The 18,886-nt window shown below is 41.2% G+C and overlaps 1 protein-coding gene across 11 annotated transcripts in view; it reads right to left on the bottom strand.

Moving 5' to 3' along the window:
* LRRFIP2 (LRR binding FLII interacting protein 2) overlaps window positions 1–18,886 on the bottom strand; it is a 130,845-nt gene that overhangs the window by 1,804 nt on the left and 110,155 nt on the right. For 5 of the 11 annotated variants that reach the window (XM_025376036.1, XM_025376038.1, XM_025376042.1 and 2 more), the window contains 5 exons: window positions 11,664–11,765; window positions 11,250–11,382; window positions 9,175–9,224; window positions 3,970–4,090; window positions 288–367 (listed from right to left, as the gene is read on the bottom strand). In XM_025376036.1, the coding sequence (XP_025231821.1) occupies window positions 288–367; window positions 3,970–4,090; window positions 9,175–9,224; window positions 11,250–11,382; window positions 11,664–11,765 (486 nt within the window). Of the gene's footprint in view, window positions 1–287; window positions 368–3,969; window positions 4,091–9,174; window positions 9,225–11,249; window positions 11,383–11,663; window positions 11,766–18,253; window positions 18,347–18,886 lie in introns of all 11 variants that reach the window. The other 6 variants (XM_025376039.1, XM_025376040.1, XM_025376035.1 and 3 more) reach the window with 3 other exon arrangements.

Raw genomic sequence — 18,886 nt, 5'->3', positions numbered from 1 at the left:
GAAAAGTTCTTAGACTTTTTGGAATGTGTAAGGGATTTTGTTACAAATGATGATCTTGAATTCTCTTGAAATATCTACAAAGAACAATGACAGCTATAGTTTCCTATGTTTTTAGAGAAAACAGAAGGCTAAAATGCCCCAATAAGTGCTCTCTGCTGGCTTTTCTATTTTAATACAGAACTATTATTGATCCAACTGCAAAGGCAACCCAGGCACTCATGGGGTTGTTAGCCACTTAGATGCAGGAGGGACATTTAAATCACTTGGTACCATATAGAAGTACTTACACTTTGCTCCAAGGTGGTTATATCCTGTTCTGCTTTTGAAAGCTTAAATTTGTATTCGCTAATTTGTCTATTGGCATCTCCTAGAACAGAAGAAGACAATAAATTATCTTCACCTGTCAGAGATGACGGTATGAGCCGTCAGGCAGTAGAGAGGACCATGCAATCTTAAGATTACAAAATACAGGGCTGGGTGCGGTGGCTCACGCCTGTAATCCCAGCATTTTGGGAGGCCAAGGTGGGCGGATCACGAGGTCAAGAGATCGAGACCATCGTGGCCAACATGGTGAAACCCTGTCTCTACTAAAAATACAAAAATTAGCTGGGCGTGGTGGCACAGGCCTGTAGTCCCAGCTACTCGGGAGGCTGAGGCAGGAGAATCGCTTGAACCTGGGAGGCGGAGGTTGCAGTGAGCCCAGATTGTACCACTGCACTCCAGCCTGGTGACACAGTGAGACTCCACCGCGCCCCCCCACAAAAAAATTACAAAATACAAATGCACACACAACAACCATAGCATCTTCAGCAGCCCAGCTTCTGGACTATATACTACAAGATGCTCTAGCATATATGTTACTACAGTATCCCTTGCAGCAAGAGTTAGAAGAAAATTCATTCTTTACCCTATGATATGTGTGAGCAGGGCTTGCAAAAGGAGCCCTGCCAATTCAGCAGCAGCCCCTACTAACCTTATGTGTGACCTTGTGGAGCCTCCATGCCCATAGTACTGGGCCCTCTAATTCCCTGAACTCGGCCCCATACCTTCCCATCTCCCAGGTTTTGCTTCTGCTATCCAATACTGTAAGGGTCCTTTTCTCCCACCTCTGACTTAAGTCTTAACCTTCAAGGACAATCTCAATTTTCACCTCTTTCATGACTCTCCTTAGTTAATTATAACTCCTTCCCTTGCTGTATTTTATTGGCATTTTTATGACATCTGTCATGCTTTTTAAACATCGTATATGTAAGGAAGGAGAGGGGCTCTGTCTTGGCCTTCCTAAATCTACCTCTGTACCTAGCCAAGTGCTCTGCACATAGTGTATGCCTAAATACATATATGTTGGAATAAATGTTGTTCAGTAACATGATAATGTGTTATGGGTAGAGCTATAAGTTATTAGATGAACATCTGACCTAGGAAGTAACTCACTTAAAATGAAAAGTTTAGAAATGATGCCAGGGGACTTTTAAAATCCCTGCAAGAATCCAAGTTTAGCAAAAATCAGTCTCTGGCATGATTAGAGTATTAAGATTTGCAAAAGATAAACCAAATCTAACATACCACAGGAAATATTCAGTTTATCTAACTTAAGAACTTTGCTACATTTCCACATGACCAAGGTTACAATTACTTATACAGTCTTCAATGTGAGAGGTTTTTCTTTTTCTTTTTCTTTTTTTGAGACGGAGTGTCGCTCTGTTGCCCAGGCTGGAGTGCAGTGGCGTGATCTCAGCTCACTGCAAGCTCTGTCTCCCGGGTTCACGCCATTCTCCTGCCTCGCCTCCCGAGTAGCTGGGACTACAGGCGCTCGCCACTACGCCCGGCTAATTTTTTGTATTTTTAGTAGAGACAGGGTTTCACCGTGTTAGCCAGGATGGTCTCGATCTCCTGACCTTGTGATCTGCCCACCTCAGCCTCCTAAAGTGGTGAGAGGTTTTTCTAATTGGACAATTACTGTCACCTTAAAAGGAACAGGGTTACCATCTCCCCAAAAGCCGTATCTGGTAGTGAAAGAGAAGTATTCCTATTTCTGAGCTCTAAAACAAGCTTCAGGATCTTATTTTTAAATTGTTATCCTCAGCAATCTATTATCCAAATACACTGCTTCCTTCTCACTCTCCAAACCACCTTTCCCTTCCTGTTTTCAAAAGTTTAAGTCTCTTATCTCAGTAATTTCATGTGTGTTTTGAAATCCCATTCCAAAACACTCACATAATAGGCAAGGCATTGTCCAGAACCGAGAGTTGCTACACTCCTGGTCTTCTGGTCCAGGGGAGCTGCTTGCTTTTGTCTTTGCCAGCTTTCCCACAGTCCTGCAAAGCTCACTTGGTTCTACACCTCCTCCCTGGGTACTTTACCTTCTGCAAATACCAGCTATACAACACCTACCTACTCTAGGAAGTATTCACACATTAATGCAAGCCCATTCCCCCCTAAATCTGTTTCCTTTTAAATTTGCTGCTTCAGGACAATCTCTCAGATCTATCCCCTACCCTCTCTTTAAGACTGCTGACAGCCACTGAACTGGTTCAGGCTCACCATTGTAGTAGCTTCCTGACTAGTCAGCCTGCCTCTTCCCATGTCCTTGTTCTCATCTACCCCCAACACCAAAATGACATCCTTGAATAAAGTATTCACCAGGAAATGTCACAAGTGTCCTAACTGATGTCCAACAGAAAAGATAATACCAATATCAAAAGTTAGTATTAATAAGCCTTAATCCAGAAAGCATTTTCTTTTTTTTGAAGAGACGGGTTTTCACCACATTGCCTAGGCTGGTCTCAAACTTCTGAGCTCAAGCAATCTACCACCTCGGCTTCTCCAAATGCTGGGATTATGGGCATGGGTGACCACGCCTGGCCCCAGGAAGTCTTTTCTTGGCAGCCCATCTCAGAAGGTTTAGATGAAAAGTCCATGGAATAAATAAGATTTTAATACTAGTTATCAGAAAAGTCACTATTCTTATTGGAAAAATACAAATCTCCTCTGTCCCAGAATTACACATAATCACTAACAAAGGGTAACTACAAATTCCTGCTGAAATCTTCCTACTATGGGAATTAGTGTGACTACAGTGATCATTTTATCATGAGATCAAAAGTAGAAAGTGAGAAAAACCGGAATAATCCGGGTAAAATGAATAGACTTTATTTTGTGGACTTATTTTAAATTTCATCTAATAAACTCGGATTAACAAAAATACTTCTAGGAAAATTCTGAAATTATGCAATTTAGTGTGAAGTAGTTCCAAATAGATTCCTCCAATATCCAAGATAAATTCCAGAGGAAAAACTTTAATGGGGAAGGGTGCTTGCTGTACGGGAGCTTAAAGATGACACGTGGGTATGGAAAAGGACAGTGCCAGGTTGTCAAAAGGCATTTCACTATGTGCAAAAAGTTCCTAGAAATCACTTTACCCAGAAAGGAACATCATCCCCTGAAGCACACAGGCTAGTGGAGCTTCTATTCAGCTATCTTACTGACTAGGACTGTTTTTCTGGACTAGCCAAGGACTAACCAATCTTTGTAGCATAGCTCTTCTTAAGAAAAGCGTATTACGGCCGGGCGCGGTGGCTTACGCCTATAATCCCAGCAGTCTGGGAAGCTGAGGAAGGTGGATCATCTGAGGCCAGGAGTTCGAGACCAGCCTGGTAAATATGGCAAAACTCTGTCTCTGCTAAAAACATAAAAAATTAGCCAGGCACCAGGTGGCAGGTGCCTGTCATGCCAGCTACTCCAGAGGCTAAGGCAGGAGAATTACTAGAACCCAGGAGGCAGAGGCTGCAGTGAACTGAGATTGTGCCACTGCACTCCAACCTGGGTGACAGAGCAAGACTCCCGTCTCAAAAAAAAAAAGAAAAGAAAAGAAAGAAAAGTACTGCAAGACACCAGCAACCTGCTGACAAACCCACCCCTGGGACAGTCTATATACAGACTGGGATTGACCTGTCCCCTGGTACCTACTCTGCATTTCGATGAACTGCAAGTCTGAGCCATTCTGCAGTCCTGCCAGGTCACCCACTGTGCCATCATTCCTGGAGCATTTCTGTCGTTCCTCCTCTAATTGAAGCTTCAGTTTTCTAATCTGAAATGAAAATAAAGGTTCATCAGCAAGATCCAGTCTCTCAAATGAAGCCGATGCTATTCTGTGGTCACATCATAGAACAAAGCAGACCCTTATATCAGCCACATTCATTCAAAACCTATTTTCTTGAGTGCCTAATAGGAGACACCCATTGTCCTAGGTGCTAAAGATAAGCTATGAACAAACATTGAAAAGAGCGAGCCCCAGGACCAGGTGTCCCAGTAAAAAATAGCCATATTTTAAATTTGTGTCTGCTTTATGGAACAGTACATCTTTGGGGTATTTTTTGTTACTTTTGTTTAAAATGGAAAATTCCAGCCAGGCATAGTGGCATGTACCTATATATCCGGCTACTTGGGAGGCTGAGGCATGAGGATCACATGAGCCCAGGAGTTCGAGACCAACCTGGGAAACATAGTGAGACCTCATCTCTAAAAAAATAAAACTATAAACAGTTAATTGATAGGGTATATTCAAGGGATTATTTCTTAAAATGGAAGATTCCATGAGCAGTTTTTTGTTGTTTACTTTTAGACATAGGTTAAATTTTCTGTATATAAAAATAATTGGGGCCAGATGTGGTGGCTCACGCCTGTAATCCCAGCACTTCGGGAAGCCAACGTGGGCGGATCACAAGATCAAGAGTTCGAGACCATCCTGGCCAACATGGTGAAACCCCATCTCTACTAAAAATACAAAAATTAGCTGGGCATAGTGGTTCATGCCTTTAGTCCCAGCTACTCGGGAGGCTGAGGCAGGAGAATCACTTGAACCCGGGAGGTGGAGGTTGCAGTGAGCAGAGATCACATCACGGCACTCCGGCTTGGTGACACAGTGAGACTCTGTCAATAATAATAATAATAAGAAGAAGATATATAGAGATGACTCCCCAGCGGTCCTTAACTCCATCAACAGGGGTCAAAGGGAAGCCTCTGCACTAAGATTAAGTTTGCCACTCCCCAATGGGAAAAGGGTAAGCTCTATATTGGGACTAACTCTATACTTCCCAGACACCTCTGCCCTTTCAACACACAGGATCACCGTCATTAGCTGCCTTGAGAGAACCAGGACTGATCTCATTGTCTCCATCATTCCTATTTATGTGCATCTCGCAAAGGGTCATATTCTTCCTCTGCACTCTTCCTCACAAGGGTCTGTAGGACCACTAACCTTCATCTCCTAACCTTTCCCAATGCCTGAAACTTCTCCACTGTGCCCTCTAGAATTAACAGTCCATCATCAGCAAATGCCCTCTGTCTTTTCTCTAAGCAGATGAGAACCCTCTCCCTTAAGAATCCTGCTGCTTCTGCAGCTCTCTCAAACACTGTTTTGTTTTGTTTGTTTGTTTGAGACAGGGTCTCGCTCTGTGGCCCAGACTGGAGTGCAGTGGTGTGATCTCAGCTCACTGCAACCTCCGCCTCCTGGGTTCAAGCGATTCTCCTGCCTCAGCCTCCCAAGTAGCTGGGATTCCAGGTGCATGCCACCACACCTGACTAATTTTTGTTATTTTTAGTAGATGGGGTTTCGTCATGTTGGCCAGGCTGGTCTTGAACTCCTGACCTCAAGTCATCCGCCCACCTCGGCCTCCCCAAGTGCTGGGATTACAGACATGAGCCACCATGCCCGGCCCTTTTTTTTGGTACTTCCACAGCCTCCTACTACTGAACCTAGAGATGGAATAGGTGTCCTCTTGCTTTCCTTGCTGGTATTTTCCCTACATCTTCCCTAAAAGTCCCAGGTCTTAATCTCATCTCTTCAAATTATATACACTAACTACTTATCATTGCCAAAATCCCATTCCTTCATCACCATTTATTAAATAGCTCCCAACTTGCACTCCCTCTAGACTATTCCTGTCTTAATTTTTGGCAATTTCAATGTATATCTAAGTAGAGGATCTCCCTGACAAATGATCTCTCAATTTCTGGTACACCTCCTCATATGGTGAAATGTATTCCCCAGTGCTGAAGGTGGGGCCTGGTAGGAGGTATCTGGGTCATGGGGCAGATCCCTCATGAATGGCTTTGCACCGTTCCCTTGGTGATGAGTGAGTTCTTGCTCTGGTAGTTCACACAAGATCTGGTTGTTTTAAGTGTGTACATCACCTCCCCACTCACTCACTCTGGCTTCCGCTCTTGACATATGACATGCCTGCTCCCCATTCACCATCTGCCGTGATTAGAAGTTTCCTGAGGCCGACTGGGCGCGGTGGCTCATGCCTGTAATCCCAGCACTTTGGGAGGCCGAGGTGGGTGGATCACCTAAGGTCAGGAGTTCAAGACCAGCCTGGCCTGAGGCCTCAGGAAAATGAGCTCAGAAGCTGAGCAGATGCTGACACCATGCTTCCTGTACAGCTTGCAGAACTACAGCCAATTAAACCTCTTTTCTTTTACTTTTTTTTTTTTTTTTTTTGACAAAGTCTCACTCTGCCACCCAAGGCTGGAATGCAGCAGTGCAATTTTGGCTCACTGCAGCCTCCACCTCCCTTCTGCCTCAGCCTCCCAAGTAGCTGGGACTACAGGCACCCACCACCATACCCGGCTAATGTTTTTTTTTTTTGTATATTTTTAGTAGAGTTGGGGTTTCACCATGTTGGCCAGGCTGGTCTTGACTCCTGACCTCAACCACCTGCCTCAGCCTCCAAAAGTGCTGGGATTACAGGCATGAGCTGCCACGCCCAGTCAAACCTCTTTTCTTTTTTTTTTTTTTTTTTGTTTTGTTTTGTTTTGTTTTTTGTTTTTAAGACGGAGTCTCGCTCTGTCGCCCAGGCTGGAGTACAGTGGCCGGATCTCAGCTCACTGCAAGCTCCGCCTCCCGGGTTTATGCCATTCTCCTTTCTCAGCCTCCCGAGTAGCTGGGACTACAGGCGCCCGCCACCTTGCCCGGCTAGTTTTTCTGTATTTTTTAGTAGAGGCGGGGTTTCACCGTGTTAGCCAGGATGGTCTCGATCTCCTGACCTCGTGATCCGCCCGTCTCGGCCTCCCAAAGTGCTGGGATTACAGGTTTGAGCCACCGCGCCCGGCCTCAAACCTCTTTTCTTTATAAATTACCCAGCCTCAGGTATTCCTTTATAGCCAAGCAAAAAATGGACTAACCCACCTCCCTTCCAAGGATCTTGCCATCTATCCCTTCTTGCCCTCAGCTACTCACTCCCACAATCATATACTAGATCTTATCATTAGACAATTGTAATCCCTATACAATTTAGTTCCATGTATCCTCTCTCTAACCACCATTCCTCATCTTTCTAGGTCTTTCTCTCTAGACTCAAATTCCAACAACCCTTCAACCACACTAGTACCACTAATCTACAGATTACATCTTCTTTCTACTGTACCGTGATGTGTTCCTGAATATCTCCCGAATCCTCTTCATCCAGTTTAATGTCAAGGTCTATCATTATAATAATTTTCTTTCTTACTCCCTCACCTCTCCTGCCCCATTAATACTTTCCTGGTAAAATCTAGCTCTCTACTCACTCCATGCCTGCCCCTATGCAGCTGTAAGTAGCCAGAGAAACACATAAACGCATTCACACAAACCTTCTAACATATCATATAATACTGTTTATTGTCTGATGTCTTCCTACTAGAATGTCCCTCAGGCAGGAATTTTTTTCTAAACTAACTTATTCACTGAAATATCCCAGTGCCTAGAATAGTGCATGTTAAATAGTAGAATCTCACTCAACATTTGTTGAATGACTGAATAGGACTTCCAAAATAGAGAACACAGAATATGGGAGGGGAAAAAAATCAGTAACAAAATCATTCAAGAAATCTTCCCAGAACTAAAGAATGGGAGCTCCTAGAATTGACAGGGGCCCAGCATCACACATGAAAACTTCAAATCACATTGCTATCTTCAAATTATACCAGAACACTAGAGAGAAAGAGAATAGGATACAACCTTCTACAAAGAGGAGAAAAATAGATCACAAACCAGAAAAGATCAGAACTCAAAATGTTCATGAAAACTCAACAGCCATACTTGAAGTCACAGCACAATGAAGAAATGTCTTTTTAAAAAATCTTACGGAGAACAATGGCAACTCAGGATTCTCTACCTAGCCAAACTATTTTAATCAAGTAAGAGGGTAGAATGAAGACATCTTCAGGCCTGCAAGGTCATGAAAAATTAACAATCCACAAACCCTCTTCTCAGGAAGCTAGCTACTGGAAGATGTACCAAAACTAGAAAATAAATAAGGAGAAAGACATGAGATACCGGAAAAAGGGAACCCAACCTAAATCACATGCAAAGAAAATCCCCAGATGCCAATGAAGGGTGACCACATCTATGTACCAAGAGAGCAAGCCATTAGTTTAGAAAGGGACAAGTCAGATGCACCAAGATTCGACAAACTGGAACTGAAAGAATGCCAGATGCATCTGAAAATATTGAGTGGGTTTAATCTACTGTTGGAGAGTCTGTGGTTAAATTGATGATAGAAAACCAAGCAAATACAAAGAAAAACCATAACGTTAACTTAGAGGAAACTAATAGTTCCAAGGGAGATGATCCTAGAATGCAACCTGGCTCCACTGTGAGTAGAGTTTAGAGGGTCCTAATGACACAAGCAGACTGGAATTACACCGTTCCTTTATTAGGAGGATTTGGGAGTGGAAAATATGTGTGTGTGTGGCAGGGAGAAAGGATGAAAAACAGCTAAACCCTCATCTTCCATAAAAGGATGTCAACATAGAATGCCTGAAGCAGAACAATCAAGGCGCAACGTTAAGTATGTTACACAGAGATACGAGGACAGTACACAAGAATCAGCTAAAAGCATTTAACAGAAATGGTCAGGGGTGAGGACAGAGGAGCCAGGCCAGGGGATTGCTGTGTTCATAACAAACTTTGTAGAAAACCATATGACTCCTTAAACTATGTGTCCTTAAAAAAATGTTTTAAGAACAGAAAATAACAAAGAGGTAAAATATGAATTATCTATCCTTCAAATCTCACTTGAGTACTGATGTTTGAAATAAGCATATTTCTTTTTAATGAACATTTCAATTAGCTAGTATTTTACCATGTAACTTCGTTAAAATTATTTTACACTCCATTAAGAATGCCTTTACCTGTGACAGTAGTTCTTCCTTCTCTCCAGCAAGTTTTCGTAGCCTTACATCTAAAACAAATGAAAAAGATCGTAAACTAAATATGTGATGATGTAGTATACAAACAATTAAAAAATTTTCAAACTCATAAACAGCTAATATTATCTGATAAATTACATTACTTACAGCTCTGAATATCTAAAGAAATAAAGGTGTTAATAGCATTACGGAAAAGTTCTTAACTCTCTAAAACGTATTTCCACACAACTGATACTTATCAGGGCACCAAATGCAACATTTGTTCCCCACAGCAGTGATTTGCCACTTAAAGACAAACTGAAGTACATAGGTGGTCATTTCCTTGTTTCAAGCTTTCACTAGTAGACAACTCAAATGTCAAGTGTGCTCCCAAAGGCTGAGCCCTTAGCGGGAGAGATTCAAATATGTGAAAGAAGATGGGGTAAGAGCAGGACTGGGCAAAGGAAGCTGGAGGAGAGAAAAGAGAGGAGCACAATGCTGGAAGAAGCGAAGTCCCCAAAAGCTAGTAGGGAGGGAAGGGGACCCACTCCAAGATGTCGGCAGCTGGGCCAGGTGCGGTGGTTCACGCCTGTAATCCCAGCACTTTGGGAGGCCTAGTTGGGTGGATCACTTGAGATGAGTTTGAGACCAGCCTGACCAAAATCGTGAAACCACGTCTCCACTAAAAAAATACAAAAATTAACCGGGCATGGTGGCAGGCGCCTGTAATCCCAGCTACTCAGGAAGCCATCTGAACCTGGGAGATAAGAGGTTGCGCCTTGCAGTGAGCTGAGATCGCGCCACTGCAATCCTGCCAAGCGACCAAGTGAGACTCTGCCTCAAAAAAAAAAAAAAAAAAAAATGTGGGCATCCATGGGTGGATCTGCGGCTTGGTAGCAGCATCAGGGTTCACTCCTGGCCTATGGAGATTTGACTCTTCCCAAGCCTGCATTAAAATAGGCCCCTTCAGCTGAGGAGACACCATTGTTCACTTAAAAAAGCAGCTGACACCTGACTGACCACTACCCTCTGTAAATGATGAGGGTCACAGCCAAATACAGATTTTGGTTTCTTCTGCACCTTTCAAGCAGGTCTGCCTGCTGGGACCTGCAGACGAGGGAAACAACAGCAGGGAAACACCCTGGGCTGCCTATAGCCAGACTCTCGTTCCATTCTCCAGATCTCTCTTGCTCACCCAGCATCTTGCTTTATTCAAAGTGCCTTACAATCACATTTCTGGAATGCTCCACATTAGAGAATGTGCTTACTAACTTTTAAAATGTTTTTCAGTTTGCTTTACACTTATATCTCTCACTCCTCTAAGAAGCTTACACATATATGAAAACAAGATGAAAAATGAAAAAAGATTGTTTTTTAAAAAATAAAAGTGAGCTAATGATACAGTATCTATCTGTGCCATTTTTCTTCCTCTAGAGTAGATTTCTTAGTGGGGTCAATAGATGGGTGACTTTGGTTTCTTGGAGAGAGGTGTCAGCAACTTTGTTTTTTCCTGAAAAGAGGTGTCAGATTCTCAAAGGGTTAAATTTAAGAGGTTTAGACTTTAAGAGTCTGGGAAGCCCTGCTCTGGAAGTCATACTTCTCTCATATCTGTCTTTTTGGTCATCTGTTTCTTGGCTTAAGAAATGTGGTAGAAAAGAGGTACAGAACCCTGGGGTAAGTAGTGGAACATAAAACCAGATGTTCCAAGGATGAGAAACTTATAGCACACATGAGAAGTCTCCTGCTAGCCTACTGCTCCCCTAGCACAGGTATACTAGACTATCTCTTTGCAGAAAAGTTGGTAGTTAAGTAAAAAACAATGCGTATAGGCCCATAGTACTTCCATCCACGGGCCTTACAGTTACACTTATTGCCTTACAATGACACAGATGCTGGTTTCCCAAGGCCAAGGATGTCCGAAGAAAATGGGCCAATGTGCCCAGATTCTTCTGGTTAAGCGTCTACTTGAGTCTCAGACAGCCCTTATGCTGTTTTTGTTTTCCAAGCTGGGATATGAAAAAGCAGAAAACCCAATAGGGTAACATCAATCCAAGTCAAGATAGCAACCAGTATCTTACCTAATGGCCCTTCTCCTGCTGACTCCAAGACCTGAGCAGCTTCCTGAGACACAACAGTGATGGCTCCAGCCACTGGTTCATGACTGACATCACCATTGGGAGTGCCATCGGGGATTATAACTAAGCCATGTTTCTGCAAGGGGGGAAAACCCATCATCACAAAAGGCCCATATGGAAACAGTAAGCTCTGTGAGGTAACTCTGCAACAATACATGTTTGCTACAGGTAAAATCTGGTTAGAATCAGTTACATGGAATATAGCTCTGTGGAAGAAATAGCTTAAACCTACCAAATCTGGATTAGGGAATAAACATTGTAGTTTGTATTTGGGCTAGGAAAGATGGCAGGATGAAAAGAAGGAAGACAGCAAGTAAAGCAGTGAGGGACCTGAACTCCAGGCTAATGCTAACATACCTCTCCCGTCTTCACTGTCTCCTGCAGGTCAGCCAGCTCCTCTCTGAGCATATCTCGCTCATTCCTAAGGCAGGCAATGTATTCTTTCTGTTTCTCTAGGGCCTGGTTTTAGGTAAGGTAGCAAGGGAAAACAATGGCAGAGAAAAAGAGCAGGTGAAAGGTAGCAGAGAAGTACCTAATTCAAATAAGCAAAGATAAAAGCATAAAAAGCAAGGAAGCAGTCAAAAGATTGGAAACAAGCAGTCAGATATGGGAGGAAATACAGAGTTACATGGATATACATCTCCAGAAGAGAGTTCTCATAGAAACTGGTTCTCATGCATCAATTTGGCAAAACATGTTTAATCACATCAAGCAGGGAAATAAATCTTTCTTTTCCAGTCAATGAAAAAAAATAAAACAGGAAAAGGAAGATGAAGAGAGCAGCCAGAGTAAAACAAAGCTTTCCTTACTGACTGCCTCAGTACATTTTTATTTGGTGAACAAAAAGAACCCCACATTTCATGTTTAACTAAACTAGTTTATTCAATAATACAGTTGAGTTTTCAAAAAAAAAATAGTTCTGGAATAAAAATAACTATTATATGTAAGATATTTTAATTAAATATTGGCTGTATATTGTTCTCCAAGTAGTGTGGCAAAATACTCAAATACCACTTAATTCAAAATAGTTAACCTACAAAAGAATTCAAAGATCAACTTCTGACCATTTAATTAAATATAACTGAGACTCATTGGCTTTCTGTTATATTCCCAAAATGTGAAAAAACAAAACACTGACAAAATAAATACAGCCAAGCTATGGAGAGTTACAGAATATGGATTTCAGAATCAGGTTTTTGGGTCCTGGCACATACCCATCCTATGCCTCAGTTTCCTTACCTGAAAAACAGAAGGGATAATAGCACCCATCCCAAGGGCAGAGGCATAAATCAAGGTAAAGCATTGCCTGTAATGCCTAGATAGCAGGGACAGTTCAGGAGAAGCAGGCTGGTGATTTCATTTGTAAATTCCCTGCCATTCCCTTAATCTCACAACTGTCAGCTAAGGACAATGCAGAAGCAGGAACATACTTTGGTTATCGATGAAAAATAAAATCTACTATGAAAAAATAAAATCTATTGTAAAAGAAAATAACCCAGAATTAAAAATACACCCAAAGTAAGTAGTCTATGCAGGAATCTGATAACTGGCCTATTTGAAAAAGCCTTTCCCCACATATTTTTGTTCATATATTTAATGTCTTCTGTCAGCATTCCCATTAATCCAAGAAGTTAAACTACAACAGGTAACTTTCCTCTCAGTTCACTGGCTTTGGAAGTGGGACAGAGAATTGCTGAGAAATTGATAGCTGAATAGTTGGGCAATTTAAAAAATCATTATAATCCTATTTTGCAACCAAATAGGGATCAAGTAAATAAGGGATGATAGCAACTACCATTTGTATAGCACAAATTATATGGCAGGCACTATTTTATATAATTTCTCTCTTATACGTTATTTTGTATTTGAAACCTCTACATATCCTGTGAGGTACCTGTATTATCCCCATTTAACAGATCAGAAAATTGAGGCTCAGAGTGGCTATATTTTTTGCTCAAAGTCACATTAAGTGGCAAAATCAGAAAATGAATCTGGTTGTTTTTGTTTCCAAAGCCCTGAAATAGTTTTTAAAATATCACAGCCCTGTGGAGGATACATTATATTCCCTTATTGTTAGCCCAGATGATGCTAAGAAAGGAGCCCATAGGGCAAATCCTACTCTTTACTTATCCAAACTGCCATGTCAATATCTGACTTCTTTTCAACAATTTACAGTCATACTATATGATGTGTCTCAAGTCTGCCTGTGAATTAACAATGTGGGTTTAGCACCATCCAGCTAGTATTAACACTCCATTACATTAATCATTAGTAATAAATGAAACATTGGGAAAACAAAGCACAACAATACTTTCCCATGTGTTGAGTGTCACTTTAGTCTTTATGGGTTAGGTATTTTTGGTTACTGGTATCTGCATGCATAGTTATGTCATGTATCACCACATATAAGTGGGTAAATGATCACTGTCACACATGCTCTATATAAACAACACCACTCAATATAAAAGACCTCTGAGGAACAGGCCAATTTGAAACTAGGAATTCTAGCAAATGATATACATGACATCTGCTCCTCTTCCACATCTTATTGCACTGGGTTTTATTTTTACCTTCGGACTTTTTAATTTCCTCTTCCCATAATTATAGATGGGAAAATAAAATACATCCTGTAAATTCACCCATTTCACCACAAAGTTTGAAGACTACTAAAATACCTTATAATTGGATCAAATGTATTCACGCTGGATCTAAAATCCTCCATATTACCTGACCATATAACCACTACCCTTGCATTTGTGTACAACAATAGCTCCTAGAGTAGATTTTTTTTAGGGTAAAAAGTACATGCTTGTAGAGTTCAAAATAATTCTTTATCCCTGACCTAACCTCAAATCCTACCATCCAGAAGCCAAAAGGATGTGTATAATGGGCTGAACTTTTGGGCAAAGGGTTAATTCTCCACATAATTGTACTGGGGAACAAATATCTTTGGTCAGAATGGAAGTGAGTTTACGCTGGGCTACAGAGATATGCAAGTTCTTTGTATACGCCTATTCTATACATGGGCTCCTGGTGTTTAGAACTGCAGTGGAGCTAGAGGCAAGATCACTAATGAACTGAACTTTAACCTGGGAATAATGGACATATTTCTTCATTAAGTTACTAAATGTAAATCTTAAAAATGAAGCTAGAGACAAGTAGTTACTGTCCATACTGAAAATGTGTCTTTTAAAAGTCAAGGGAGGACCACTGCCCCTGTATTATGATAACAAATATTGGCAAGGACATGGAGAAATTGGAACCCTTGTTCACTAGTGGTGGGAATGTAAAATGGGACACCTGCTACAGAACACAGTATAGCTGTTACTCAAAAAAATTAAACACAGAATTACTATAAGATCCAGCAATTCTACTTCTGGGTACATACCGAAAACAACTGAAGGCAGAGTCTTGAAGAGTTATTTGAATACCCATGTTCACAGCAGCATTATTCACAATGGCCAAAAGGTAGATGTGTCGATATATCAACAGAAGAATGTGGTATATACATACAATGGAATATGATTCAGCCTTAAAAGGGATGGACATTCTGACATATGCTGCAACATGAGCCTTGAGGGCATTATGCCAAGTGAAATAAATCAGATACTGTATGATTCCATTTATATGAAGTACCTAGAGTAGTCAAATTCACAGAGACAGAAGGTGGAATGGTGGTTGCCAGGGGTTTGGGAGAAGGGACTGAATGGGGAGTTGTTTAATGGGTACAGATTTCAGCTGTGGAAGATAAAAAAGTTCTGATGGTGGTGACAGTAGCACAACAACATGAATGTACTAAATGCCACTGAACTGTACACTTAAAAATAGTTAAAATGGTAAATTTTATGTTATTTGTATTTTAGCACAATTTTTCAAATTAAAAAAAAAAAGAGTCTACTAGTGATTCAACAATTTGGACTAATCTTGAGGGACTTATACAGACTGAAAAAGGGTAATTCCAAAAGGTTAATATATACTATATAATTCCATTTTTTAAACATTCTTAAAATAGCAAAACTACACAAATGAAGAAAAGATTAGTGGTTCTCAGGGTTTGGGAGGGGAAGGGGAGATAAAGGCTATGACTATAAAAAGGCAAGAGGAGGAGAAATCCCTTATAGTGATAGAAATGTTCTGTATCTTCACTGTATCAAGGTCAATACCCTGGTTGTGATATTGTACTATAGTTCTGTAAGATGTTACATTTGGGGAAGATTGAGCAAAGAATATATAGGATCTCTCTGTTAAATTTCTTCTTTTTTCTTTTTTTTTTTTTTTTTTTTTGAGACAGGGTTTTGGTCTGTTGCCTAGGCTCTAGTGCAGTGACACAATCTCAGCTCACTGCAACCTCTGCCTCTCGGGTTCAAGTGATTCTTATGCCTCAGCCTCCCAAGTAGCTGGGATTACAGGTGTGTGCCACCATGCCTAGCTAATTTTTGTATTTTTAGTAGAGACAGGGTTTCACCATGTTGGTCAGGCTTGTCTCGAACTCTTGACCTCAAGGGATCCACCCTCTTTGGCCTCCCAAAGTGCTGGGATTAAAGGCATGAGCTACCATGCCCAGCCCTGTTTAATTTCATACGACTGCATGTAATTCTAAAATTCTGGCCGGGCACAGTGGCTCATGCCTGTAATACCACCACTTTGGAAGGCCGAGATGGGCCGATCACTTGAGGTCAGGAGTTCCAGACCAGCCTGGCCAACATGGTGAAACCCCATCTCTACTAAAAATACAAAAATTAGCCGGGCGTGGCAGTGCACACCTGTAGTACCAGCTACTCAGGAGGCTGAGGCAGAACTGCTTGAACCCAGGAGGTTGCAGTGAGCTGAGATTGCGCCACTATACTCCAGCCTGGGGGACAGAGAGAGATTCCATCTCAAAAAAGGGATACTAAAATAAAATAAAATATTCTCCAAATAAAAGCCAAATAATTTATATTTTAAACTGAGACATCTGAGGGGTTTCTATGGCTGGTCCAAGATTATCATTTGAAAATACTAAGGCACTCATACAAGCTAGAAATCCTGGGCCTACAGATCTGTGTTAAAGAAAATTATGTAAAGTCCTAAAAGAAGCCTATTCTAGATAGTGACCAGATTTTAACTAAAATTTTAAAATTACCTACTTTGTCCCACATGGTTTTTTACATCTTATGTTGTATCTCCCAAGCAAAAATTTAAATCAAATCAATGGTTCAACAATTAAATTTCACTTTCCAACTTCAAATTTCAATTTTAAAATCATAATTTCAAAACACCTAACAGATGTTTTGAAACATATATTGATTTATCCCCCAGAAGGCTTTTCTAGGTTTAGATGGAATTTTTAATAATCAGCAACCTGAATGTCAGATAATTATCTATAAAGTAGCTTTTGCTCTTTAAATTTTTGGTCTACAAACTTTTTTTTTTAAAGAAAGGGTATCACTCTATTGCTTAGGCTACAGTGCAGTGGCACGATCATAGTTCACTGCAGCCTCCATCTTGTGGGCTCCAGTGATCCTCCCACCTCAGCCTCCTAAGTAGTTGGGGCAGGTGCATGCTCTGCAAATTTTAAAATTCTTTTGGAGAGACAGGGTGGGTCTCACTATGTTGCTCAAGCTGGTCTCAAGCTCCTGACCTCAAGCAATCCTCTGGCCTCAAGCGATCCTCGAGCCTTGGCCTCCCAAAGTGCTAGGATTACAGGCATGAGCCTACAAACTCGTAAGAGGTAATGTAATCTTCCCATGTGTATATTAATGAGAGAGGTCCTTGAAGTGATGAAAAAGACTGGATCCTGCTGACCACCGGCTGGGCTTCAGAATGTTCCTAACAATGTTCTGAGGGTATGATCCAGAGGGTTTCATATCCAGGCCTGTCTCTCAGAGATGGTCTCAGGGATCTTTAACAACTACTCCCTATCCCCTCTAACCTTAAGCAGAACAAGACTTTTCTTACATGTTCTATTTCCTCTACCCTTCCCTGACAAGGTAAGCCTCTGGCAACTATGGCTAAGTGGTTCCCCTACTGCAGAACAGAGAGCTCAGCCAGATGATGGGACTGCCAATCAAAGGCCACATGAGATGAACTGGAGGGAATTTTCTCCAGTTTTTGGTGTACATGGAATCCACCTGCAGAGCTTAGCAAAATAGCAATGAAGACATTTCATTTATCTGGGCCCTACTTGGGGGAGTTCTGTGGTTATAGTTAGAGACAGCCACCCTAGTAAGTCTTACTTTCCTATCTGTTTCTGTAATTGAATTGATTTTAATCTCTTCCTATTTTATTCACCAAGGATTTATAGGATGCTAATAACTTTCTCCCCACCACTACTCTCTTCTTATCCAAATTCCTGTAATGTAAGGATATCGAGTTAACCACAGAGTTTGAATTGAATGCCTGTGGCTGTTTCTGGGTAAGAATCCCAAGGGAGGCCAGTTGTGGTGGCTCACACCTGTAATCCTAGCACTTTGGGAGGCCAAGGTGTGTGGATTACCTGAGGTCAGGAGTTAGAGACCAGCCTGGCTAACACGGTGAAACCCCATCTCTCATAAAAATACAAAAAATCAGCTGGGCATGGTGGTGTGTGCCTGTAATCCCAGCTACTAGGGAGGCTGAGGCAGGAGAATCACTTGAACCCAGGAGGCAGAGGTTGTAGTGAGCCGAGATCATGCCACTGCACTCCAGCTTGGGCAACAAAATGAGACTCCATCTCAAAAAAAAAAAAAAAAAAAAAAAAGAATCCTAAGGGAATACAGAGAAACTTGTTGGCTGAAAAGAAGAGTTCTTTCCAGGCACGATATCAGGTTTTCCTATGGAAGTCTCTTTCTATCTTCTACTTACTCATTTTTCATACTGTGTAAATGCTCAAGAATAATCAAAAGGACAGGTTTTTTCAATCTCTAGGTTAAATTCTATTGTAGTCCTCATCAATGAGCTTCTAACCAAAGCCCAATTTCATCTCATACCCCAATTTTTTTATCTTTCCAAAGAAGTGTCTCCTGGAGGTCAAACACCTCTTTTGTCATGGTGTCTATTTTCTGCTGCATGCGCTGCTTCTCCTGCAGAGGAAGAGGGGAAGAGAAGTAATAAAAGAGCAGAAAGAAAAGGGAGAGGAGGTTTGAGGGAGGAAACAAAAATAAAGCCGATAAAGAAACTTTAACCAAAAGGGAAAGTCTGTGATGAACAGGAAAAGCAAAATTGGTTTGCCAAAAGAAAAGATGACATTCACAGTCTTGGCCACAAGATTCTCACTGGCTTGTCCCTACAAAAGTAAGCAAAGGAACCAGGAATAACTGTTCTAACCACAGCTATGTGGCAGCAAGCCAGCTAGAATTTCTGTGTACATACAGCTCCGTATGTATATTCTTTCTTTGATAACTGCAAGAACTTACATTCCTAGAGAGGGAAATTTAGATTTGCTTATGAACAAATGATCTTTTATCTCAGAGAACAAGCAGTTTTGAATTTTATTTTTTAAGCAGAACTGATCATTTTGAATTTCTGTTAGCAGAATCTATGACAGCAAGAACACCATGAATTTGGTATTATTTTAAAATTATTTATATTATTTTGAAACATTTAAACTTAGCATTTAACAA

This window comes from Theropithecus gelada, chromosome 2 (genome assembly GCF_003255815.1).
Source record: "Theropithecus gelada isolate Dixy chromosome 2, Tgel_1.0, whole genome shotgun sequence".
NCBI lineage: Eukaryota > Metazoa > Chordata > Mammalia > Primates > Cercopithecidae > Theropithecus > Theropithecus gelada.
The sequence above is the reverse complement of the archived record's forward strand: the minus strand, read 5'-3'. Positions and strand labels throughout refer to the sequence as shown.